This window comes from Candoia aspera, chromosome 1 (genome assembly GCF_035149785.1).
Source record: "Candoia aspera isolate rCanAsp1 chromosome 1, rCanAsp1.hap2, whole genome shotgun sequence".
NCBI lineage: Eukaryota > Metazoa > Chordata > Lepidosauria > Squamata > Boidae > Candoia > Candoia aspera.
This window is the reverse complement of record NC_086153.1, coordinates 324,613,905-324,634,351: the sequence shown is the minus strand read 5'-3', so window position 1 is coordinate 324,634,351 and position 20,447 is coordinate 324,613,905. Positions and strand designations below refer to the sequence as shown.

The 20,447-nt window shown below is 43.9% G+C and overlaps 1 protein-coding gene across 1 annotated transcript in view; it reads right to left on the bottom strand.

Annotated features, from left to right (window-relative positions):
* The window catches only part of TRIM9 (tripartite motif containing 9), a 59,761-nt gene that overhangs the window by 20,126 nt on the left and 19,188 nt on the right, over positions 1-20,447 (bottom strand). The window contains exons 3-5 of the mRNA XM_063290547.1: positions 19,908-20,030; positions 8,895-9,005; positions 1,471-1,624 (exon numbers count right to left, since the gene is read on the bottom strand). Of these exons, the coding sequence (XP_063146617.1) occupies positions 1,471-1,624; positions 8,895-9,005; positions 19,908-20,030 (388 nt within the window). The remainder of the gene's footprint in view (positions 1-1,470; positions 1,625-8,894; positions 9,006-19,907; positions 20,031-20,447) is intronic.

Here is a 20,447-nt window from a genome sequence, read left to right as displayed (position 1 = left end):
CTTTGTATGCCCAGGTAGCAAACAATCTTTGGGGAAAAAATTTGTGCATTTAGTATTCTGAGAAGCTCAAACCGTTTTTAATGAATATGACACTTCTTAGGTCACTGAGCAGTTGACCACAATTAAGCCACCCAGCAGTAGAAGAAAGATTTATAGTAGCAAGCATGTCCTCTTAAAATCTCCAAAGTCAGAGCTTTTGGAGTGGTTTCTTAATGGATTGAAGGGCTCAGGGTCAGGCCTGGTTAGTATTTGGAAGGGAGGGCCAGGGAATACCAGAGGTTAGGCTAGACTGGGAATTTAAAAAAAAAAATCCCAGAAGACAATGGCAAATCACTTCTCTATTGTTGCTGAGAAAACTGCATCCAGGAAGTAACCAGAAGCAGGACATGTGTGTGGAAGGATGACATTGCCACACTATTGCAATCTTATTCCAAGATCAATAGCAAAGAGGAATTCTTAACATGTTTCCAGAGTAGGCAACTTTTAGCTTGTGGTCCAAGCAAGACCCCAACCCCTTTTTTCTGGTCTCCAAAAATTCTGCTGTTGAATTCAGTAGCAAATCCTAAATTATTTATGTATTATTTTTAATTAATTATCTATAAAAACAAGAGAGTAAATCCCAAATAATGACAAAATTTCCTATTGGTTTCCAAAGAAATAAGATGTGTAAGCCACCAGTTTAGCTAACTCATCTAAAGTGAGTAAAAATCAAAACCCCACACAGGATTGGCTCTGCCCCTTCATGCAGTAGGATGTCTCAGCTGTGGACGGTTAAAATCAATTATTTTATTCTGACCATCCATAGCTGAGACAGCATAGAAAGAGAAACATCTAGCTGTTGGGGACTTGATGTGTTTATTACATAAGCCCTGTTACAGGATTTGTTTGGTCTAGTGGTTAAGGCATCGGATAAGAAGTAAGAGAATCCGAGTTATAGTCCTGTCTTAGGCACAGAAGCCAGCTAGGTGACTTTCAGCCAGCCACTTTCATCCTAGAAATGGTAACTAATTTCCAAAAATCCTGCCTAGAAAACTGCATCAGCTTGCCCATGTAATTGCCAGGAGTTAGAACTGACTCAAGGGCAAAAAAAAAACCCCACCCACACATCACATGCTAATATAATTATAGCTGTGTGAGGCGGAAAAAAGCAGGATCACACCCATTGGCCATATATCTTCCATTGTGTTCCTGGTGGCTCCGTTCCAACTTAATTTCCTTCTGAGAACTGAAGGAAATGTTTAGTGATAGGCAAACACTGGATTTAGAATCCAGACCAGATAGGTGGGATGAGGCCAAGAAAGATGTGAGGGTAGGGCTGGCAAGAATAATTCACTCTCCCCTTCACTCTGTTTAAATCTGCAGTACCTTCTGTATTTTAATATATATTTAATTGTATGGATATTTAAGATAGTTTTGGATAGTCCTGTAAGTCAATTGCAGCTTTGAAATCACACAGATAAATACATTTACATTTCATCTGCATGAAGTCGAGTTGGTGGATGGACTGCAACAAAGGGGCACTATCAAGGTTGAGGTCAAAGTCTGTGGTCATCCTTGGAGAGAGTGTCCCTTTCCCCCACTGATCCTCAGTCAGGTGCACTCTTCGTATCAGTGCATCAGAAATCTGTTGACAAAGGAAATCAAAGAATCAATGTGTACCATGATCAGATCTATACATAGATCTCTGGGAGAAGCCTTTGGGAGAAGAATGGGTTGGGAGGAGCATAACCTTGATAGACAATGCAAAACCCCATTTTCAGTCCCAGTATGTTCTTGGTTGCACCTAAGCCTAAATGAGGATATGAGTTCTCAGTTAGGTGCCCCTATAAATGGAACAAATAAATAGGAGTGCCTGCTTATCTTCCTAGATCTTTACTAACCTGACATCTTCTAGATACAGTGGATTATAATCATCCCCAGATGTCATGTTCGCCGTTTCAATGTCTTTGATGCATCGTAACGTTTCGCATGTCATTAATTGGATGCGTGTTTCATCTTTCTCGGGAGGATGGGAACGTTTATCTTTTGGCTTTGCTTTGGAATGTATTTGTATTATCTACTGCGCTCAAGGTTACTTTCCCAGGCTAGCAACTCTGACGATTGCTAGCACCTGTGTCGGGCGGGGCTGTTACGAGGGAGGCGGGATACGTTTGCACCAAGGGTTTAAGTTTGTATTTGGCGCGCTTTTGCTCATTCTCAGCTTTCTTTGTATCTGTCTTTAGTACTCTAAATAAATCAGATTTCATTTAGCAGCCTCTTGTGAGTCTGAGTATTTGGGGCTAGGGCAACCATTACATAAAGCTGAGAATCTAAGTTCCTAACTCCGCTGGCCCCTGTCCAGGAAAGACAAGCGTCTAACCCTGTGAGGGAGAGAGCCCGCGATGACTGAACCCGACATCCTGATGATGGAGGAAGGGGAACCGGACTCGACCGTGAGGCAGTCCGGCCGACCGTCCCAAGGTGGGGAGCTGTCAGCCACCCGAGAGGAGGCGAGCTCCGAGTCGGAGAGTGAAGCCGGGGGGCTGAAAACGGCCCCAGAGACCACCGTAAATTCTCCGGGCGAGCTGCTCACCTGGGATACGACCCAAGGAGATACCACGGCAGCGGGGGGTCCCTCCTGGAGGCAGAGATACCCATTGTCCCCCAACGTGGTGCAGGTGCAGCCAACGGAGGGCTCACCCACTCCGGATCGGATCCGAGTGTTGGAGTCCAAAATGGATTCGTTGGAGGCTATATTGAAACAGCTGAGCTTGGATGTGACCTCGTTGCGAGAGGTCCGGGAAGAATCAAGCCAAAGGCATTCAACCCCCTCTTCCCAGGGGCTGTCCCCGGAACGGCGACGGGTGGTGCGGAGGCGCGAAGGGGACCAATCGGTCCGGATGGAAATCGCAGCATCGCCAGGGCGATCGCCCCGGGGCCCCGTGCCACCCCAAGCCAGGGGAACACAAGCCGCGGCAGCACCGGTGGTGGGGCGCAGCGCGGCGGGAGGCGGCATGCGAGACTTCCCTGTCAAGTTTGATGGGGACCCGACCAAACTCTCGTTCTTCCTGACGAACGCGAAAGCCTATATGGAAGAATGGGGGGCGTTTTTCCAATCGGAAAAGGCAAGGATCATCACCATTGCCACCAAACTGAAGGGGAGGGCGGCAGACTGGTATGTCCAGATGTGCCAGTCGGAGGCGCCCGAACTGGAAAGTCTCGAGGAGTTCCTCTGGGCGTTGAAGCAACACTTCGAGGACCCCTTAGCAAAGGAGAGAGCAAAGCGAGCCCTGAAGGAACTCAAGCAGGGGTTCAGATCAGTGGCCGATTATGCTTTGGAGTTTAAAGCGCTAGCTGGGAAGGTGGATGACTGGTCCCAAGCCACCATTATCGAGCTCTTCAAGGATGGCTTGAATACAGAGGTGCTGCGCTGGTCCCTGGGGAGGGACGACCCATACACGCTGTATGAGTGGATCCTGCTGGCGGGGAGGGCTGAACATGCACAGGAGATCTTTGCCCAGCGGAGGACCGCCAAGTCGGGGCGGGAGGTGAAGCCCAGCCGCCCATCGACCACCGGGGGGAAACCGGGACAACGACCCTGGGACGAGGAGCGGGAGAAGCGGTACGCCAAAGGCTTGTGCCTGAGATGTGGTAAGGAGGGGCATAGAGTGGCAGCATGCCCGAAGGCAAAGGTGGAGGAACGGCCCGGAAAACCGCCAGCAAAGTCCCCTGCATTGCCGAGGAAGCAAAAAGCTGCGGTGGCTGAAACCGAGGGAGACGATGTAATGTTCTTCGAAATTGAGGGGGAGACCGAAATCCCGCAGCCGGCGGGAAACGCCAGCCACCTGCTCTAAAGGGCGCCGCTGGGCAGGTGGTAGAGGATGGGCGCGAGCCTCCATCGGTGAGTGGCACTTACCGCATACTCATGGTGAAATTGAAATTGGGCTCCCAAACCAAGACTGTGGAAGTATGGGCCATGATTGATTCGGGGTGTTCCCGCTGTCTTATGCACCCCGACGTGGTGGCGGCTTTGGAGCTCCCCACGTTCCCTTTACAGCGACCCATCGCTTTTACTCAGCTGGATGGGTCCGTGGCAGGGGGCCAACCGGTCACCCTTTTTACAGGGCGTGTAGCCTTGCAACTGGGCAGTCATCAGGAAGGGCTGTCTTTTGTGGTGGCTCCGGTTGGGGGCCCATTGGTGGTGTTGGGGGTACCCTGGTTGGTGCAGCAAAACCCCCACATAAACTGGGTCTACCGAACTATCACGTTTAGGGATGGGTTTTATCAAGCGGCCGAGGGTAAAGGTGCCCCAGAGGAGATGGTGGGGGTTGCGGCAGCTGCGACTCCGCCTTACCCGGCCTCTCCTCTGGAAGGCTTGCCGGCCGAGTACTGGATGTTTGCTGATGTATTCGGTGAAAAGGAAGCCGATCAGTTGCCCCCCCATCGAAAGACGGACTGTGCCATAGAACTGTTGCCCAACACCCAATTGCCTAAACCAAAAATTTATTCCATGACGCAGAAGGAACTGACTCTGTTGAGGGAATTTGTGGACAAAAATCTGGCGCGCGGATTTATTGAGCCGGCAAATTCACCCGTGGGGGCGCCGGTTCTTTTTCGCCCAAAAAAGGACGGGACATTGAGACTTTGTACGGATTTCCGCGGATTAAATGCCGTCTCAATTTCCAACAAATATCCCTTGCCATTGATAAAGGACATGTTGTCACATCTGGCTAAGGGCAAGATCTTCTCTAAACTTGATTTAAGAGAAGCCTACTATCGTGTACGGATCAAGGAGGGGGATGAGTGGAAAACCGCATTCAATTGCCCGTTGGGAGCTTTCCAGTATAAGGTGTTGCCGTTTGGGTTGGCTGGGGCCCCTGGGGTATTTATGCAATTAATCAATGAGGTTTTGCATGAACATCTGTTCAAAGGTGTACTGGTGTATTTGGATGATGTATTGATTTATACTGAAACCATGAAAGAGCATGTAGCTCTGGTAAAGCAGGTATTGTGTAAACTCAGGTCGGCTGAATTGTATGCTAAGCTGTCGAAATGTGCCTTTCATCAGACCCAAATTGACTACTTGGGGTATAGAATTTCAGATAAAGGCATAGAAATGGACCCTGCCAAGGTGCAGGCTATCATGGACTGGGAGAGTCCCCGCACCCGCAGGCAACTTCAAAGTTTCTTGGGGTTCAGCAACTATTACAGATTGTTCATAAGGGGATTCGCTGAGATTGCCTTGCCCCTAACTGAGCTGCTGCGAACCAAAGGGGTGGGAGATACTAGGAGAGTCAAGAATCCCGGAGCGCTGTTGAGGTGGACGCCTGCTTGTCAAACGGCGTTTGAGCGCCTGAAAGCAGCTTTTGTCCAAGAGCCAATTTTACAACATCCTGATCCCTCCAAGCCGTTTGTTGTACAGGCAGATGCTTCCGATTATTCTATTGGGGCATTGTTAATGCAGAAGGATGAGGCAGGAGGCCTCAAGCCCTGTGCCTACTTATCCCGCAAATTCTCTGAGACTGAAAGGCGTTGGCATGTTTGGGAGAAGGAGGCATTTGCAGTAAAAGCTGCATTAGAAGCTTGGCGGCATCTGTTGGAAGGGGCAAATCATCCCTTTGAAGTATGGACTGACCATAAAAACTTGGAGGCTCTTAGTACCCCTCGAAAACTGAGCCCCAAACAAGTTCGTTGGGCTCAATTTTTCAACCGATTCAATTTTCAGTTTAAATTTATTCCAGGGAAAAAGAACTTCTTGGCTGATGCCTTGTCAAGGCAACCTCAGGACTCTGGGGCAGCGCCAGATGTGGTAAGCACCCTATGGACGGCGCCCCAATTGGGCATGCAGGCTGTGACGCGAAGCCAAACGCGCGCGCAGCAGCCGCCCACTACAAGCGCTGTTCAGCCAAGCGCTGTTCAGCCAAGTCCTTTGTCAATTCCCTCCCAGTTGCAACAAAAGTTTCTAAAAGAACTAAAAACGGATACTTGGTTGCTGGCAAATAAAGACAATGTTACTTTTGACAGAGGCTTTGCTTGGAAATCCGACCGCCTCTACATCCCGGAAAGCCTCAGAAAAGATGTGTTACTACGTTCACACGATGACAAACTTGCAGGTCACTTCGGGTTTGTAAAAACCTTGCACCTCGTTCGGCGGCAATTCTGGTGGCCCACATTGCGTAAAGATGTCAAAGACTACATTGCCTCCTGCACTGTTTGTGCAATGTCCAAGCGCAAGGTGGGCAAGCCCCAAGGACTGCTGCAACCGGTGGCAGCCCCTTCTTCCCCTTGGGAGGAAATCTCCATGGACTTTATTGTCGAGCTCCCGCCCAGCCAACGCAAAACGGTCATTTGGGTGGTCAAAGACTATTTCTCCAAACAGGCTCACTTCATCCCTTGCGTGTCCATTCCGTCGGCCCGTCAATTGGCTCGCCTATTCCTTGTACACGTGTACAGGTTGCACGGATGCCCCTCCCGCTTGATTTCGGACAGAGGTACACAATTTACCTCGCAATTTTGGCGGGCGTTTCTCAAGCTGTTAGGCACGAAACAAGCCCTGTCCACGGCTTGGCATCCTCAGACGGACGGGGCCACTGAGGCGCTTAACTCGACTCTAGAACAGTACCTTCGAGCTTTTGTGAATTACCAGCAGGACAATTGGGTAGACCTCCTACCATTTGCTGAAGTGGCTTACAACAATGCAGTGCATCAAAGCACTGGCCAAACCCCATTTCGGGTAGCCCTGGGTAAGGACTTTGTACCTATCTCTGATCTACCACAACCTCCGGCTGGTGTAGTCACTCCAGATGATTGGACAACACAACTGGCTGACTCCTGGCCAATGATTCAAAAGGCATTGGCAGATGCACAAGCAGACTATAAACTGTATGCTGATCGGAAGCGGGCCCCCCAACCGGCATTCCAAGTGGGGGACTCTGTGTACCTTTCAACGAAGTTTATCAAGTCATCCCAACCTTCAAAGAAACTTGCGCCTAAGTTTGTGGGTCCTTTCCCGATTATCGCGCAGATTAACCCTGTGACTTTTAAACTTGACTTACCTCATAACCTTAAACGCTTACACCCTGTTTTTCATTGCAGCTTACTCAAACCGACTATTCCTTCTGACCGCTGGCATCGTCAACCTCCACCTCCCACCCCTATCATGATTGATGGTCAGCAACACTTCGAAGTTAAAGAAATTCTGGACTCTAGACGCCTTCGCAATTCTTTGCAATACTTAGTTCGTTGGAAACATTTCCCTCATCCTGAGTGGGTCGCTGCACCAGATGTAGCTTCCCCTGTTTTGGTGGCCCGCTTCCACTCTGCTTATCCCACAAAACCGGGTCCCTAAGTGTATTTTTAGGAGGGCGGTATGTCATGTTCGCCGTTTCAATGTCTTTGATGCATCGTAACGTTTCGCATGTCATTAATTGGATGCGTGTTTCATCTTTCTCGGGAGGATGGGAACGTTTATCTTTTGGCTTTGCTTTGGAATGTATTTGTATTATCTACTGCGCTCAAGGTTACTTTCCCAGGCTAGCAACTCTGACGATTGCTAGCACCTGTGTCGGGCGGGGCTGTTACGAGGGAGGCGGGATACGTTTGCACCAAGGGTTTAAGTTTGTATTTGGCGCGCTTTTGCTCATTCTCAGCTTTCTTTGTATCTGTCTTTAGTACTCTAAATAAATCAGATTTCATTTAGCAGCCTCTTGTGAGTCTGAGTATTTGGGGCTAGGGCAACCATTACACCAGACAACATGACCTATGGTTGACCAGGCATTATTGAAGCTGACTATATTCCACTTGACTTGAGATGTTATGCATTGGAGACAGACACTGATGGCAAAGATATAGATTAAGAATAGTATTGTTCATATATCAGATTAATGTATTTGAGGACAAAGCCCAACAATTCCACCATGTTTTGGGATAATGTTTTCTCACTGGGGGAAATGTTGATTTCACAAAAAGGGACAAAAGTTTAAGAACCTGTTGCTTCAAGACAGTTAATGGAAGACTTAGTTTGAAATTGGTCAATAAGTACAGTAGCTATCATGTATACATGTGTAACAGAGAGAGAGTGGTACCTTCATTCACATACACAATATCATTTAATTGGATTATGACATAGCAGAGTCACTGCAATATGAGAGGGACGGTAAAGAAATATGATAAACAAACAAACAAATAAATAAATCAACCCTGAGGATCTTAGTTTAGCCATAAATAAATCCAAACTGGGGGGGAGGGGCTAAACTGACTCCCTACAGTCAACCACCTGTTCTTATGTTGTCCATTCCACTGTCTGTAATTGAGACTAAGATCTCGGTGGCCATTTTGTTTTTCAACCCTACCACCAGTCATGTGGAGGGGAAAACTAAACATGGTTGGTACAAATAGCTAAAAAGGCTAGGTGGTTTATTTTCTCAAGCCAAAAAATAATAAAGGTGGGAGAGAAAACAAACAAACAAACAATCAAACAACTTCTCTTCCCAATATGTTTATCCCTTTAAAGAATTTATTTACTGAGTCCAACTTCTTGTAAGATTGAGAAATAATCCAGGCAGGGAGATGCAAATAAGGATGGAATTGTAATGACTTCCACTGGATTCAATGGAAAATGGATTGGGTGTTTGGGAGAGATGCAATAAAGCTATCTTGTCAAAGGACCCTGAATAACGCAGGTCTTTCCTCCATATATACTTGCATCAACCAGTTTTGAATGAGAGGATCATATCACAATTCCAACAGTGGACTGATTAGCTTCCATTCTGTTCCTTAGAGAAATGTTGTGGGATCATGAAATGGGCCCATTTGAAACATCACAACATGTTAGTCTGCTCACAATGGGTGAATCAATGAGAAGAGCCAATCTATGCTTCCCTAATAGGAAAGAAAAAGGAAAATCAGGCAGTCACCTGCAAGAATCCACTGGGGTCATTCTCTTTGATGACCTCCAAGCAGTATTCCATCAGCCCTGTTGTCTGGCGCAGCTTCACTGTGCAGTGAGAGATCTGATCACGTACCACCTGCAATAAAATACAGAAATGATAAAAGTGCTTAGAGTGGGTAGAGATGCCTTTGCAGATAAGGGCCATGCCTGGAGAATTTGTGGGAGGGAGGTTGAAATGAACAGCCTGGCCAGAAATGCAATGAATCACTTATTCCTCCTTGCCCAAGCTGATTTTGCTGGGTCTCTCAAAGTCTTAAGAGACTTTAAGGGTTTGGAACTATAACTCTGGCAAGCACCATGCTGTCTGCATAATTCTAGTCCTACACAAAACCACAACCTCTTCCTCAAGCCATAATATTTGCTAATGTCCTTGAAGGCAGCAGTGTGCAATCCTGGTGGAGTTTGGCAGCAGCCTGATAGGCATTAAGAGTATGGGAAAGAGAGGGCGTTAACCATCCTGTCATTAATGATTCTGTGTTTTAACAATTGCTTCTCCCCAAAGCAGAGGAACAAGTGAATTGGCTGCATGCTTACTAAGCCATAACAGGGTTTATATGGCTTAGGTTTAGCTTGTAGTGTGGAACTGGCCAGTGATTATTTATTTCATCAATAATGGTTAAAGAAATCATAGCTTGGCAGTGTGTCAACTGAATCACTCTTAGGAGTGGGAGAAGTTCCTGACATTCCTTCATCCACACTTTCAGTTTTAGCATTGTCAAAACAAATTTCCCACATTGAGAATCTCCAGAGGCCTGGTCAGGAGCCCTGGACCTGCCTCTACTTCACTGGGCATCACTAACAGATCTGGTACCAGCTATATTTCCTCATAGGTAAGGGTATCTGAATCTTGTTTCCAAACTTTCTGAGCTGCCTCTTTGTTGTCAAGCTTCTATCTTCAGAGGCTGGATTCCTGTTGTGTGTTCTTTGCTCTTTCTTGAAGGGCAGATCTTTCAACAACGTCAACAAAAGCTTCTGGGCACAGAATGTGTCACTGTGGTTCATTATGAAGAATGGAAACTTGGAACACGGTTTAAGTAAACATTTTCAGCCTCTGACAATGTATATTATTCATGGTTGGGAAGAAAAAGAGGGGTGTTGAAACTGGGCCCTGAATCTGCTCCTCCTACCTCCAATATTCCAACCCTGGTGTTCTTTTCTCCAAACATTCAAGACTCCAAGAAACAGCTGATGATTCAACATTAGGCTTGCATTTCTGGGTGTTACAGTCACATAAACCACTTGAGCTTTATGTGCCAACACTCAGAAAAAGCACCAGTGTCTTTGAGCAGCACCATACTTGCTTTGACCTTTATGCTTGTGACCCCCATCATATTACCTTAGGAGTGGCCAGGTTCCCTGCATATATTGGAATATTCTTTTCTGACTTTTTTTTTTTAGTGAATTCTTGGGTACAGCAAGAGCTGGGCACTAACTGTTTTTTTTAAATTCTCCACCAAATATTTGAGTAGAGAAATTGGGTGGACACTATCTACAAATTTCTCTTAGGGAAAAGAAAGATTTCTCAAAGGCACAATTTCTCCTTGGGGGTGACCTGAAGAGTTCATGGGAAGAGTTCTCTCATATTGTCCACCTTCCCTTTGGAACTGAATGGAAATGTAGGAAGCCAGAGAGGCTGTGGGCAATTGGAGAGATGACTACACAGGACCTTTCCCTTGACCATCTCATGACTAAATACTGTAAGAGCAAGAACATTATCCTCTAGAATAGTGTTTCGCAACCTCAGCAAGGCTGGCTGGGGAATCCTGGGAGCTGAAGTCCACACATCTTAAAGTTGCTGAGGTTGAGAAACACTGCTCCAGAAGCTCACCAAATTCTCTTCTAAGAAGAAAGTTCCCAAGCAAATTATCTTTCACCAGATTAAATGAAAATGGGTAGAAGAGATGCAGGAAAAGTTCTCTCCCCAACTCTAGATGTGTTGTTCAGCAGCCAAATAAATAATGGTAAGAGGAGGCTGTAGGAATCACTCCAAATATTAAATGGGCCCAGTTGCATGGTGGAAGGCCTTGGTGCTCTCTGAGCCTTGTTGTCTTCTTGCAGATGTTTCATTGCCAGACTAGGCAACATCTTCAGTGCGTATGCCTTCTTGCACTGAAGATGTTGCCTAGTTTGGCAATGAAACATCTGCAAGAAAACAGCAAGGCTCAGAGAGCACCGAGGACTCCACATTTCAACCCTGTGCTACAAATGTTTGCCTTGATTGGTGGTGGAAGGCACCTGGTCAACTTAAGGAAGGAAGCCAGCCACCCCATCAACCTCTTCCCCTTTCCTGTGTTGCTGAGTGGGAGTTTGCTCACCTTATGATTCCTAGCCTTGAAACCAGAAAAGAGAAGAGAGCTACATCTTACACTGGCTTCTTCCTTTACAGGAAGGTAAAAAGAATGGCAATGCTTCAGCTGGGGAAGGCACTCTGCATTGTGATATAATTCTGCAGATGACCACTAGAGGGACTCATACATCATGTTCAATTATTCCTTTTCCATTATGAAGCTCAGGAAAATGTGGGGGCCGCATTTTAAAGGCTTTCAGGATCAGCATAGCTTTTCACTGACCCCATTCTCACAAGTTCCATAACCCAGTCAGCTGCTAGATACATCAATATATACTGTATACAAAATGCTAACAAAATAAGTAAATCAGGATCGCTTTTATTAATATAAGTAAAATGAACTCGTGCAAAATCAGAAAACTGATATTCTGAAATTTGGTGAGGCCCTGCAGATTGTGAGGCCCTAAGTTGTAGCTTGTTTAGCTTATGCCTAGATCAGGCACTGCTGATGACAGAAGAGAACAAACTGAAGAGAAGATGCTTTGCTTTTAATGTAGCTAGCGTCCACCTAAAAAAGAAGTACATTTAGTTTAGACACTGAACTAAGCAAAATAGGGTTTGCTTGTTGGTGGCTTAGATGTCATGTGAAGCCAACATCTGGTGGGGACATGGTGGACTGAACAGCTGTGCCTGCGGGCTTCGTGGGCAGAACTGACAATGCGGCATTTTTTTCAGGCTCAGACAGGTTTTTTTCTGAAGCCCAGGAGTGTTTTTCTGGGAAAGGAAAACACTTGGAATCATCCCATTCGTCCTCCAGATGGTAGCTTGCAGCCAGAAGATCGCAAACAGCATTCACGCTCGACTGGTAAGAGCAGCCGGGAGACTGGGACATCACCATTTTCCAAGCCGTGCTGTAGCCTTAAAGGGACATTAAGACTGGCCACCCCATTTCTAAATCACCCAATATATATATATATATTAAAGTATATGTGCTCTAAGAGAGGTTTTCTGCAGCAAGGAGAAATGGGTTCTCTTGGTGCTTATTATTTTTGGGATTAATTTTTTTTTAAAAAACCATTTAAAGTTTTGGCTTGTTTTCCATCCAAATATTAAGGAGGATTGAGAGTAAATAATTGTCTCCCTGTTATTATTTTTGTACTAAATTTGAAGATACTAGCATTTTCCTACATGTTGAATCAGCTGTTTTGAACTTTCAGTTTTCTGCTTCTACTTTCCCTGGAGAATTGTCAGCTTATCTTACTTTCACTTAAGTAAACACATTCTTTCATATCTTCACTTTTGCTGGTTAGGCTCCTAGGGGGCGCCATAATCTACTGCTTGAAACCTGGAGGATCTTAAGCAGATTCTTTCTGACTTCCACCAAGATTTCAGATTCCTACCAAGTTTTTATGCAAGGCATTCAGGACATTGTGGAAAATAAGAGCTTTAAAATGTGTCACCTGGTTGGGGATGTCATGGATGAAAGTGAGGAATTTAACAGCGACAGAAATGTCTCTTTGACTTCTGTTGAAATGCTGGATAAAGATTGGATAGTCAAGTTGAAGAAATTAAAGGAAGAGATAGAGTTGCAAACCACAAGTGAAATTGACCTTCTGATGGAATGCCATGGAAAAGAAGGGGTTATTATGTATGGGAGGTTTCCTGAAGAGAAGTCGGAGTTTTTGAGGGGGACAGTTGGGCTGTTTGATTTCTGTAAGAAAAAAGCTCTGTGCACATTGTGGGGACATGTAAATGCTTTGGTCTATTTTGAAGTGGGATAAGGGTTTAAGAATATCTATCTGGATTGCTTTTAGGGTTTGGTTGATTTTATTTATCTTTAACTATTTGGATTAAGATTACTAGGGTATAAAAATATTGCTTGGTTTTCAGTTTAACATGATTAAGATTATTAAAATTGTTGTATTATCAAGTACAATGGTAGACAATTTATATGTTTTTTAGTTTGATCTTTATTATAGTAGACAGGAATGTAAAGAATAGTAGTAGGAAGGAAGGAAGTAACTAAATAAATGTTATCTTCGAAGGGATAGTTGATTAGGAGGTTTATATACATATATATTTCTTCTCTTTCTTTTAATATAAGGGGATGGAGCAACTGCATTTAGTGATTTTTATAATGTGCCAATGGAATGATTTATGGAAATAATGTGATTTCGGTTTAATATAGAGTAAGGGATTGATTGTGGAAAATTGTTGCATATTCTTGCTGTTAAAAGTCGGAAGTCACCTCTTTTTGTATCTTTAAAAAAAAATTCTCTTGTGTTTCCACACTTTTTTAGTTTTTTTCTTTGTAGTTTTTTGTTTTTCTGTAGCTTTTATCTTTGCTTGAAACTTAATAAAATTCTTATAAAAATAGATGTCACGTGAAACCACCCATTGTAGTATATAAGCCGTGATTTAGAGCTCAGCCTAGGTTCCTAACTTCTTTAGTTTCATGAATATATTTGAAGCACATTCTGGGTGTGCTTGCAAATAATTGCTGAAAGTCCTGCTCATTCACATAACAGCAGCATTGGAGGAGCTCCTAATTCCAAAGCACCGATTTATCAACCCACTGCCTGCTGTCCCCTCTAATACCCCCATCTCCTGATGCTCCTCACTAATCCTGCCTACCATTTTGTCTTTTCTGGGCAGGTAAGCACAGGTCACAACAAGATTCCATTTTTGTTTTTAATAATGTCTTAATATTGGATGTAGTGACATTCTTTGAAAATAAAGATACTGAAGGCTAGTACATTGCCTTGCTCCTTTGCAATATTTTAAAACAAATTAAATGCTATCTTTTAATGTTTTTAAGACTCAGAATGGGGCAAGATGCCTGGTAGACACCAAAGAAGATGTCAGTGGACACATTTGCCCCATCTGCCCTCTCCAGTAGAAACCCCAAATTCAATGTATTGTGTGAGGACATCCAGGCCACAGAGCATGGTTAAGCAACTCCTGCCTTAGCATGATGGCTAAACCAACTTTCAAAGTCACTTGCTATTAGTCTAGCTGGGCCATACAAGAACACCACCACTAGGGAATTCTTCAGTTGTTAACAGACACTTAGCATTGGTTGGAGAAATGCTGGGGCCAGAAGACCTGTTTTTTTTAAACCTCCCATCATTCTTTTTTAAAATGTTTATTGATGCAAGCAGTACACTATGAAGCAAAGTAGATGCCAAGTCTGTGGCCATCATCCATCTTCACATTTCCTGAATGACTCTTTGGGCCCCCCAAATCAGAGCCCAGAGGCATTCTGGGGGAAATAAGTTTGCCTGGTAGCCTTGTTTTTGCAGCATTACAGAAAATACCTTTTTCCTCCCTAAGCTATTAAATAACTTTACTTTCTGTAAATTGGCTTTTATGCTGCTTTTATGTCTTGTTATTTGATATTAGCTTGAATCTTGCCAACTTTTTATTGATTTGGTTTTGTTCTTAAATTGTAGAACTGCTCAGGAGATGGGGAGTGCTTAAAAGGCAAGTGATAAATCTTGTAATAAATAAATGCCAAATGCACAGACTCTGTCCACAGCCAAAACATTTGAATGCATCAACAGACTGATACCAGCAATTTTTATCACCAACAACAGGGCTAATCAGCATGTCTACGTTCCCTTGAGTTGAGTTCAAGTCCTAGTAACTATGGGGACATAACCATGCAGGGTTTTTTGGCAACAGTATTGAAGTGGTTAATCACCACTTATTTTCAGGATATTTTTTTTCAATTTCCCAGACTAGCCTACAGCCCTAGAGTTCCCTGTTAGTCTCCCCTCCAATTACTGAGCAGGTCAGATCCTGCTTAACTTGGGAGCCCAAGCAAGGTCAGCTAAATGTTACCACCTTCTGACACCAATATATCTGCATATTAAACCAAATTACTGTTTTGTTATGGACATTTTTGCAAAATCTCCAGATTACTTCAAAGAAATGATCGCTTAGCTCTTAATGTCTGGATGACATTTGCTGGGCATTCTAATTTGCTTAAAGAATTGTGCTTGCACTATCTGGCATCCATCTCTTTAATCCTGTCTCTGGCTGTACAGAGTTAATAATTTGGCTGGCTATATTTTGCACAATTTTAGGGGAACAAAAAACCTCAACTCCCAAGCCATCCAAAATTGCACTCTAACTAAATGGTGCTTATAAAACACAGCAAATATATTTGCATAATTAGTGCCATACTATGCATAGTGTTTTTTATTGTTTTAATTTATTATGCAAGGCACTGAAGGGCTGTTTGGTAAGGCCGAATACAGTATTCCCCAACCTGGGAATTCTGGGAGCATGGGAATGGCGGGAGGGAGGGATGATGAAACGTGCATGATGACATCATCATGCAAATGCGGCAAATTATGTACTTGTGCCAGACATCAGGACAAAAGAACATATTGTAATTGCCACATTTATGTGAGATTCCACTACATGCACATCATTTTGGCCTCACTGCAATTTGCTGTGGATTGTGCTGTATGGGAGTTGCAGTCTTAACACACTGGGACACACACAACATGTGTAATATAGTTCATTTATTTGTCGCTTAGTGTACTGGTGAACCCAGGCATCATGATTTTTAAAAATGCACTGTATGATAGCCTGTTGAGTGAACCCATCCAACTGTGGTTTAGTCAGCAAGGAAACCATAACTTACCATTTTGAGGGAACATAGACATCAGTGACACAGACAAATGTCCTTCCGCACAGCTGCCAAACTCAGATTGCTGAAGGGTTTTAAATGCCACTCTACCCCTCCCTCCCACTTCATTTCTCTCCATTCCCTTGCAATTCATCTCAGCACTTAACAGGCAAGTGGACCTAAGGTGATCTTCAACATCTCTCTCTTGGGCATTGAGCTGCAAGGGAGATGATTAATGACTGAATTCCCACCTAGCTCATTTCACTGAACAGGATTCTGCTTGAGAAGTTGAAGGAAGCTATGGCCAGGAGCCCATTTCCCCACAAAAGGATCAAAAACAGCTTTGTATGTGAGCAAGGGAAATGGGTTGATAAATGATTGGGATTGCCTTGTTCTCCTCTGTCATCTCTCTCCAGAGCTATTAGCATTTTCTTTCCATCTGAAAGGGTGGCTACACCTGGTCATAAAGTCAGCCCTTGGCATCAGGCCAAGAAAATTAAGGTAATATATAAATGGTAAGACCGACCTGCAGGCAAAAGAGATGGAAATGTATAGAATGCTGTCTACAGGCTCAGAACCCATGAGGGTTTCCAAAAGAGTTTGGAAAAAAATCTGTGATCATGCTGAGGTGGTACAGAAGCCCTCTCATGCCCTTAGCAGTGTTAATGGGAACATAACTGACCTCCTAAGTTTTGGCAAGAGTTTGAAAAGACTTAAATGCCCAAACAAGGCTTTATTCTGCAGGTTGGAAATGATCAAGGTGGGTTCTCAAAGGGCTAAAATACATATGTCAGTCTTGTCTTCTCTAACTGGGAACACTTCAGGTGGGTTGGGCTGCAGCATGTTGATGAATGTTTCTGCAAGATGTTATATGAGGGAAGGTTGATCCATGGGGTTGAACATTTTATTGCACAACTGAGTTCCCTCCAGCAGTGAAATATCTGAATCCTCAATAATTCTACAGCTAATAAACAACAAACAAAGGAGATAAAAAGCAAAAGGAAGGAACTGTGATGCTTATTAACAAAGGGTGGTTGTTGTGTAAATAAATGCTGAAGGAAAAACCATTTATCTCCAAGGCATTTAAGAGACCACAAAGCTTATTATAAGCATTGCAGAATTAACTATTTCTTCCTCCTACACTCCTGTTACAGTATACTCAGGAATCACTCCACCCCATCTATTTCTCTGACCTGATTAAGACATGCTAAACCACAGAATTTCATAATTAATGCACTGGCAATGTTCACACAAGACACTTACCAATAATGAACTAACCCTATGTTTATTTAATTGACCTAATTTTCTGAGTTCACAAAAAAGACTGAACCACAAATTAACCAGATAGAATGGGTTTGCCAAACACACTCTACTAAGATTGTGGCTGGCTAATTTGTGGTTCAGATGTCATACCAAACAGGCCACTAAAACATTGGTCTAGTTTCATACCTCGTTATAAGGCAGAGGCTGTCTCACAGAACATGCTGAGCTTAATCATTGATTACTGAATATACCACAATCAGATGGGTTGGTACAACATGTTAAACATAAATTAGGATTATAAAAACACTGGCTGGGTTCCCACACTAAACCACAAACTAATAATCCATATGTTGGCTTAGCATGTTGTGGGCACTCAGATTCTGTAGTCTGTATACCATGATTTAATGCTTTCCATGAACCCAGACAACCCTAACCTTAATTTTAACCCTATATGCCACTTAAAAGGAAGAATATGGGCTACTCCACTCTATAAAAGCCAGTAGTGTTGAAATAGATAAAGGCCTAATGCAGTGTTTCTCAACCTTGGCAACTTTAAGAAGTGTGGACTTCAGCTCCCAGAATTCCCCAGCCAGCTGCTGGCTGGGGAATTCTGGGAGTTGAAGTCCACACTTCTTAAAGTTGCCAAGGTTGAGAAACACTGGGCTAATGGAATGAGCAGCATACATTCAGGGTATCCTAAATGCTGTGGCTGAAATCTCTCTGTGTGCAGAAAAAGGAGGCCCAGAAATCTCTTGGTTTTTTCCTGCTGAACAAAAGACATCTGAGTTAACTGGCTGGAAAAAACCTCAGTGATTTTTAAAAACCCAGAGAAAAACCTCTGGTACCACTGACTCAATGCACAGAAACTTTCTAGGGTTGCCCTACTTGTCTTCCAATGTGCCATTAAACATCCCGCCAATCCTCCCTTCTCCACAAAGCAATTTTCTTTCCATTGGTTCTCTCAGGCAGCCATAAACCTTTCCCTCAAAAACAGTAATGACCTTTTCATGGCAAATGTACACTGCAGTCAACCAGTTGTCCTCCCCTTTCAAGGTTACTCCTCTGGGCTTATCTGTTGCTGGTCCCTAGCAGCCACTGTGTCATCCCTCCCTCCATGCTAGGAGGTCTCTATGGCAACAGCTGCCATGGCAAATATTCAGGCCCTGCCTCATATGGGCTCATGTACCCACTTCTAATTCATTTCAGCTCCCACATCAGCCTGAGTGCTGCATGAGCTATGAGGATCATCCTTTCTCCCCCTGGTGGATTCAGAGGTGTTTGGGAGGCAGGGCGAAGCTGGACCGAGGCAGTCCAGCTAAAGCATTAAAGCAAGGAGAAAGAGGAAATCAATACAGCTTTTCACACAGAAAGGATTTGGAAGAAGGCTTTGGACCTCACAAGATGAGTGTAGCACCTTTCTGCTATTCATTAAGTGAGCCTTGAAAAAAAGGTGCATTCCTTTACGAAACGTAGTAACATCAAATAGATTCCTGATGCAGACGTGTGAGAAATGACAGTCTTCTTTAATGAATTTGGAGTTGTTCCAAATCATTTTTTGAAGCATATGCTGTTATGCTTTCTACTACAGATTAAGGTTACTATGGTAACTAATCATTTTGGCCTGTGAAGAGGTTGAATTTAATTGCCCCCTTTTCACGTGTTAATGGTTGCATTGCCTAAGGGAGGAACTTGCCTGAACTTGTTTTAGTTTCAGTTTCCCTTCTGTGTAGGCTTGCAGAGAGTATGCAGCTGAGAGAAATCTCTCCTCTCTGCAAACAGCCTTTAAATATGTTTGCTTTCTGTAAATAAAATTATTTTTATAGAAATGCCTGGTGTGTGACTTTTCTGATCTCTCCTGGGCCAAATGCTTTCCTAGCACTCTGGCAACATATGCAACCCTAGAGATTAGTATGGAGGTTGGCATGAGTTTCCCTAAAAGCAGATTTGTGTTTGCAGTTCACACACACACATCTCCTCCCATATATCTCTACTTGCAATATTCCTAGCCTAATACCAGAGATCCCTATCTGAACATCTAAGAGTCACCCAAGTGTTGTTCATACAATGTGTTTTCTCATAATTAAGTAACTGAACCACCATTTGTTCAATAACCCCATTTTCTGGCTATGGAAGATACAGTGAACCATAAATTCATCACATGAGCTATGATTGACTAGTTTGTACTTTAGTGTCTTGTCTGAATTCAGTCTATGGCTGTGGCTGCACTAAGCCATCATATATTTTATTTGGCTTTGATTTAGTGTGTTGTGCAAAGCATCCAGTTAAGTTTTGTTACCAATAAATATGGCATGGCTTAGCATAATGTATGAGCCCCAAAATGCTGTCTGATTGATTGATTGATTATGTGCCATCAAGTCAGTGTTGACTCTTAGTAACCACGTAGATAGATTTTCTCCATGAGGAAAAAATGTTGTCTGCAGGAAAGGAAATATTTATGCACGGAACAGGAAAGAGAAGCAAGCAATCCTATTGGAAAAGCAGGTTAAAACACAGGCTTTTTCTGGTCAAGATTCCTACTGGGCCAATAGACCTAACAGCATATTTTGGTCATTTGCAATAGGACCAGCTGATTCATCCATCCATAAACTGCAGCTGTATCTCAAGGTGCCTGGGCCCCAGTATCAGCAACCCTGGTTTGACATTCCTGGCATCTTACATGGCCACAGAGGCACTTTCCCAGCCATGTCCATCAGCCTCTTCCACCCTGAGAACAGTTCATGGCCATGCGCTATCTAGCACTTGCTTATCTTTCATTACCCTAGACTAACCTTCAGTTTGTGCTCATGTTCTTTGTTGACCCGTGACAACAGCTGGGCTTTCCGTCTGTTGAGAGCATCAATAAGCGCATCACACTGGGCCACCAGGCAAGCTTCAAACTCCACACTGTTCTCCTGTAGTCAGAATAAAACACTCATCAGTCAAAGCAACAGGAAGGACTAAAGCAGCTCTGAAGCTGACTTGTTGGGTTTGCTATTACAGAGACTCGGTACAATAAGTACTGATCTCACTCTTTCCTGCAACATCTTCTTGAGATCTTCAGCATCACCTGGCTTTTTGAACTCTGGGCTCATGTGTTCCCTTCAGACTGCTTCTTGGGAACCGTTCCTGCTGGGTTCACACACCATGTCAGGCTTAGTTAGATAATTTCTGGCTCAGTGTGTCGCATGAAACCAGACAGTAGGTTTAATTAATGATTCACTGTGTTGTGCAAATATAGGGGCTATTCTTGCACTACGCAGCAAGCCCAGTCTAGCTCTATCCACAGGTAATTAATTGGTGCTAGACAGTCTAGGAGTGGCATGGCTGCT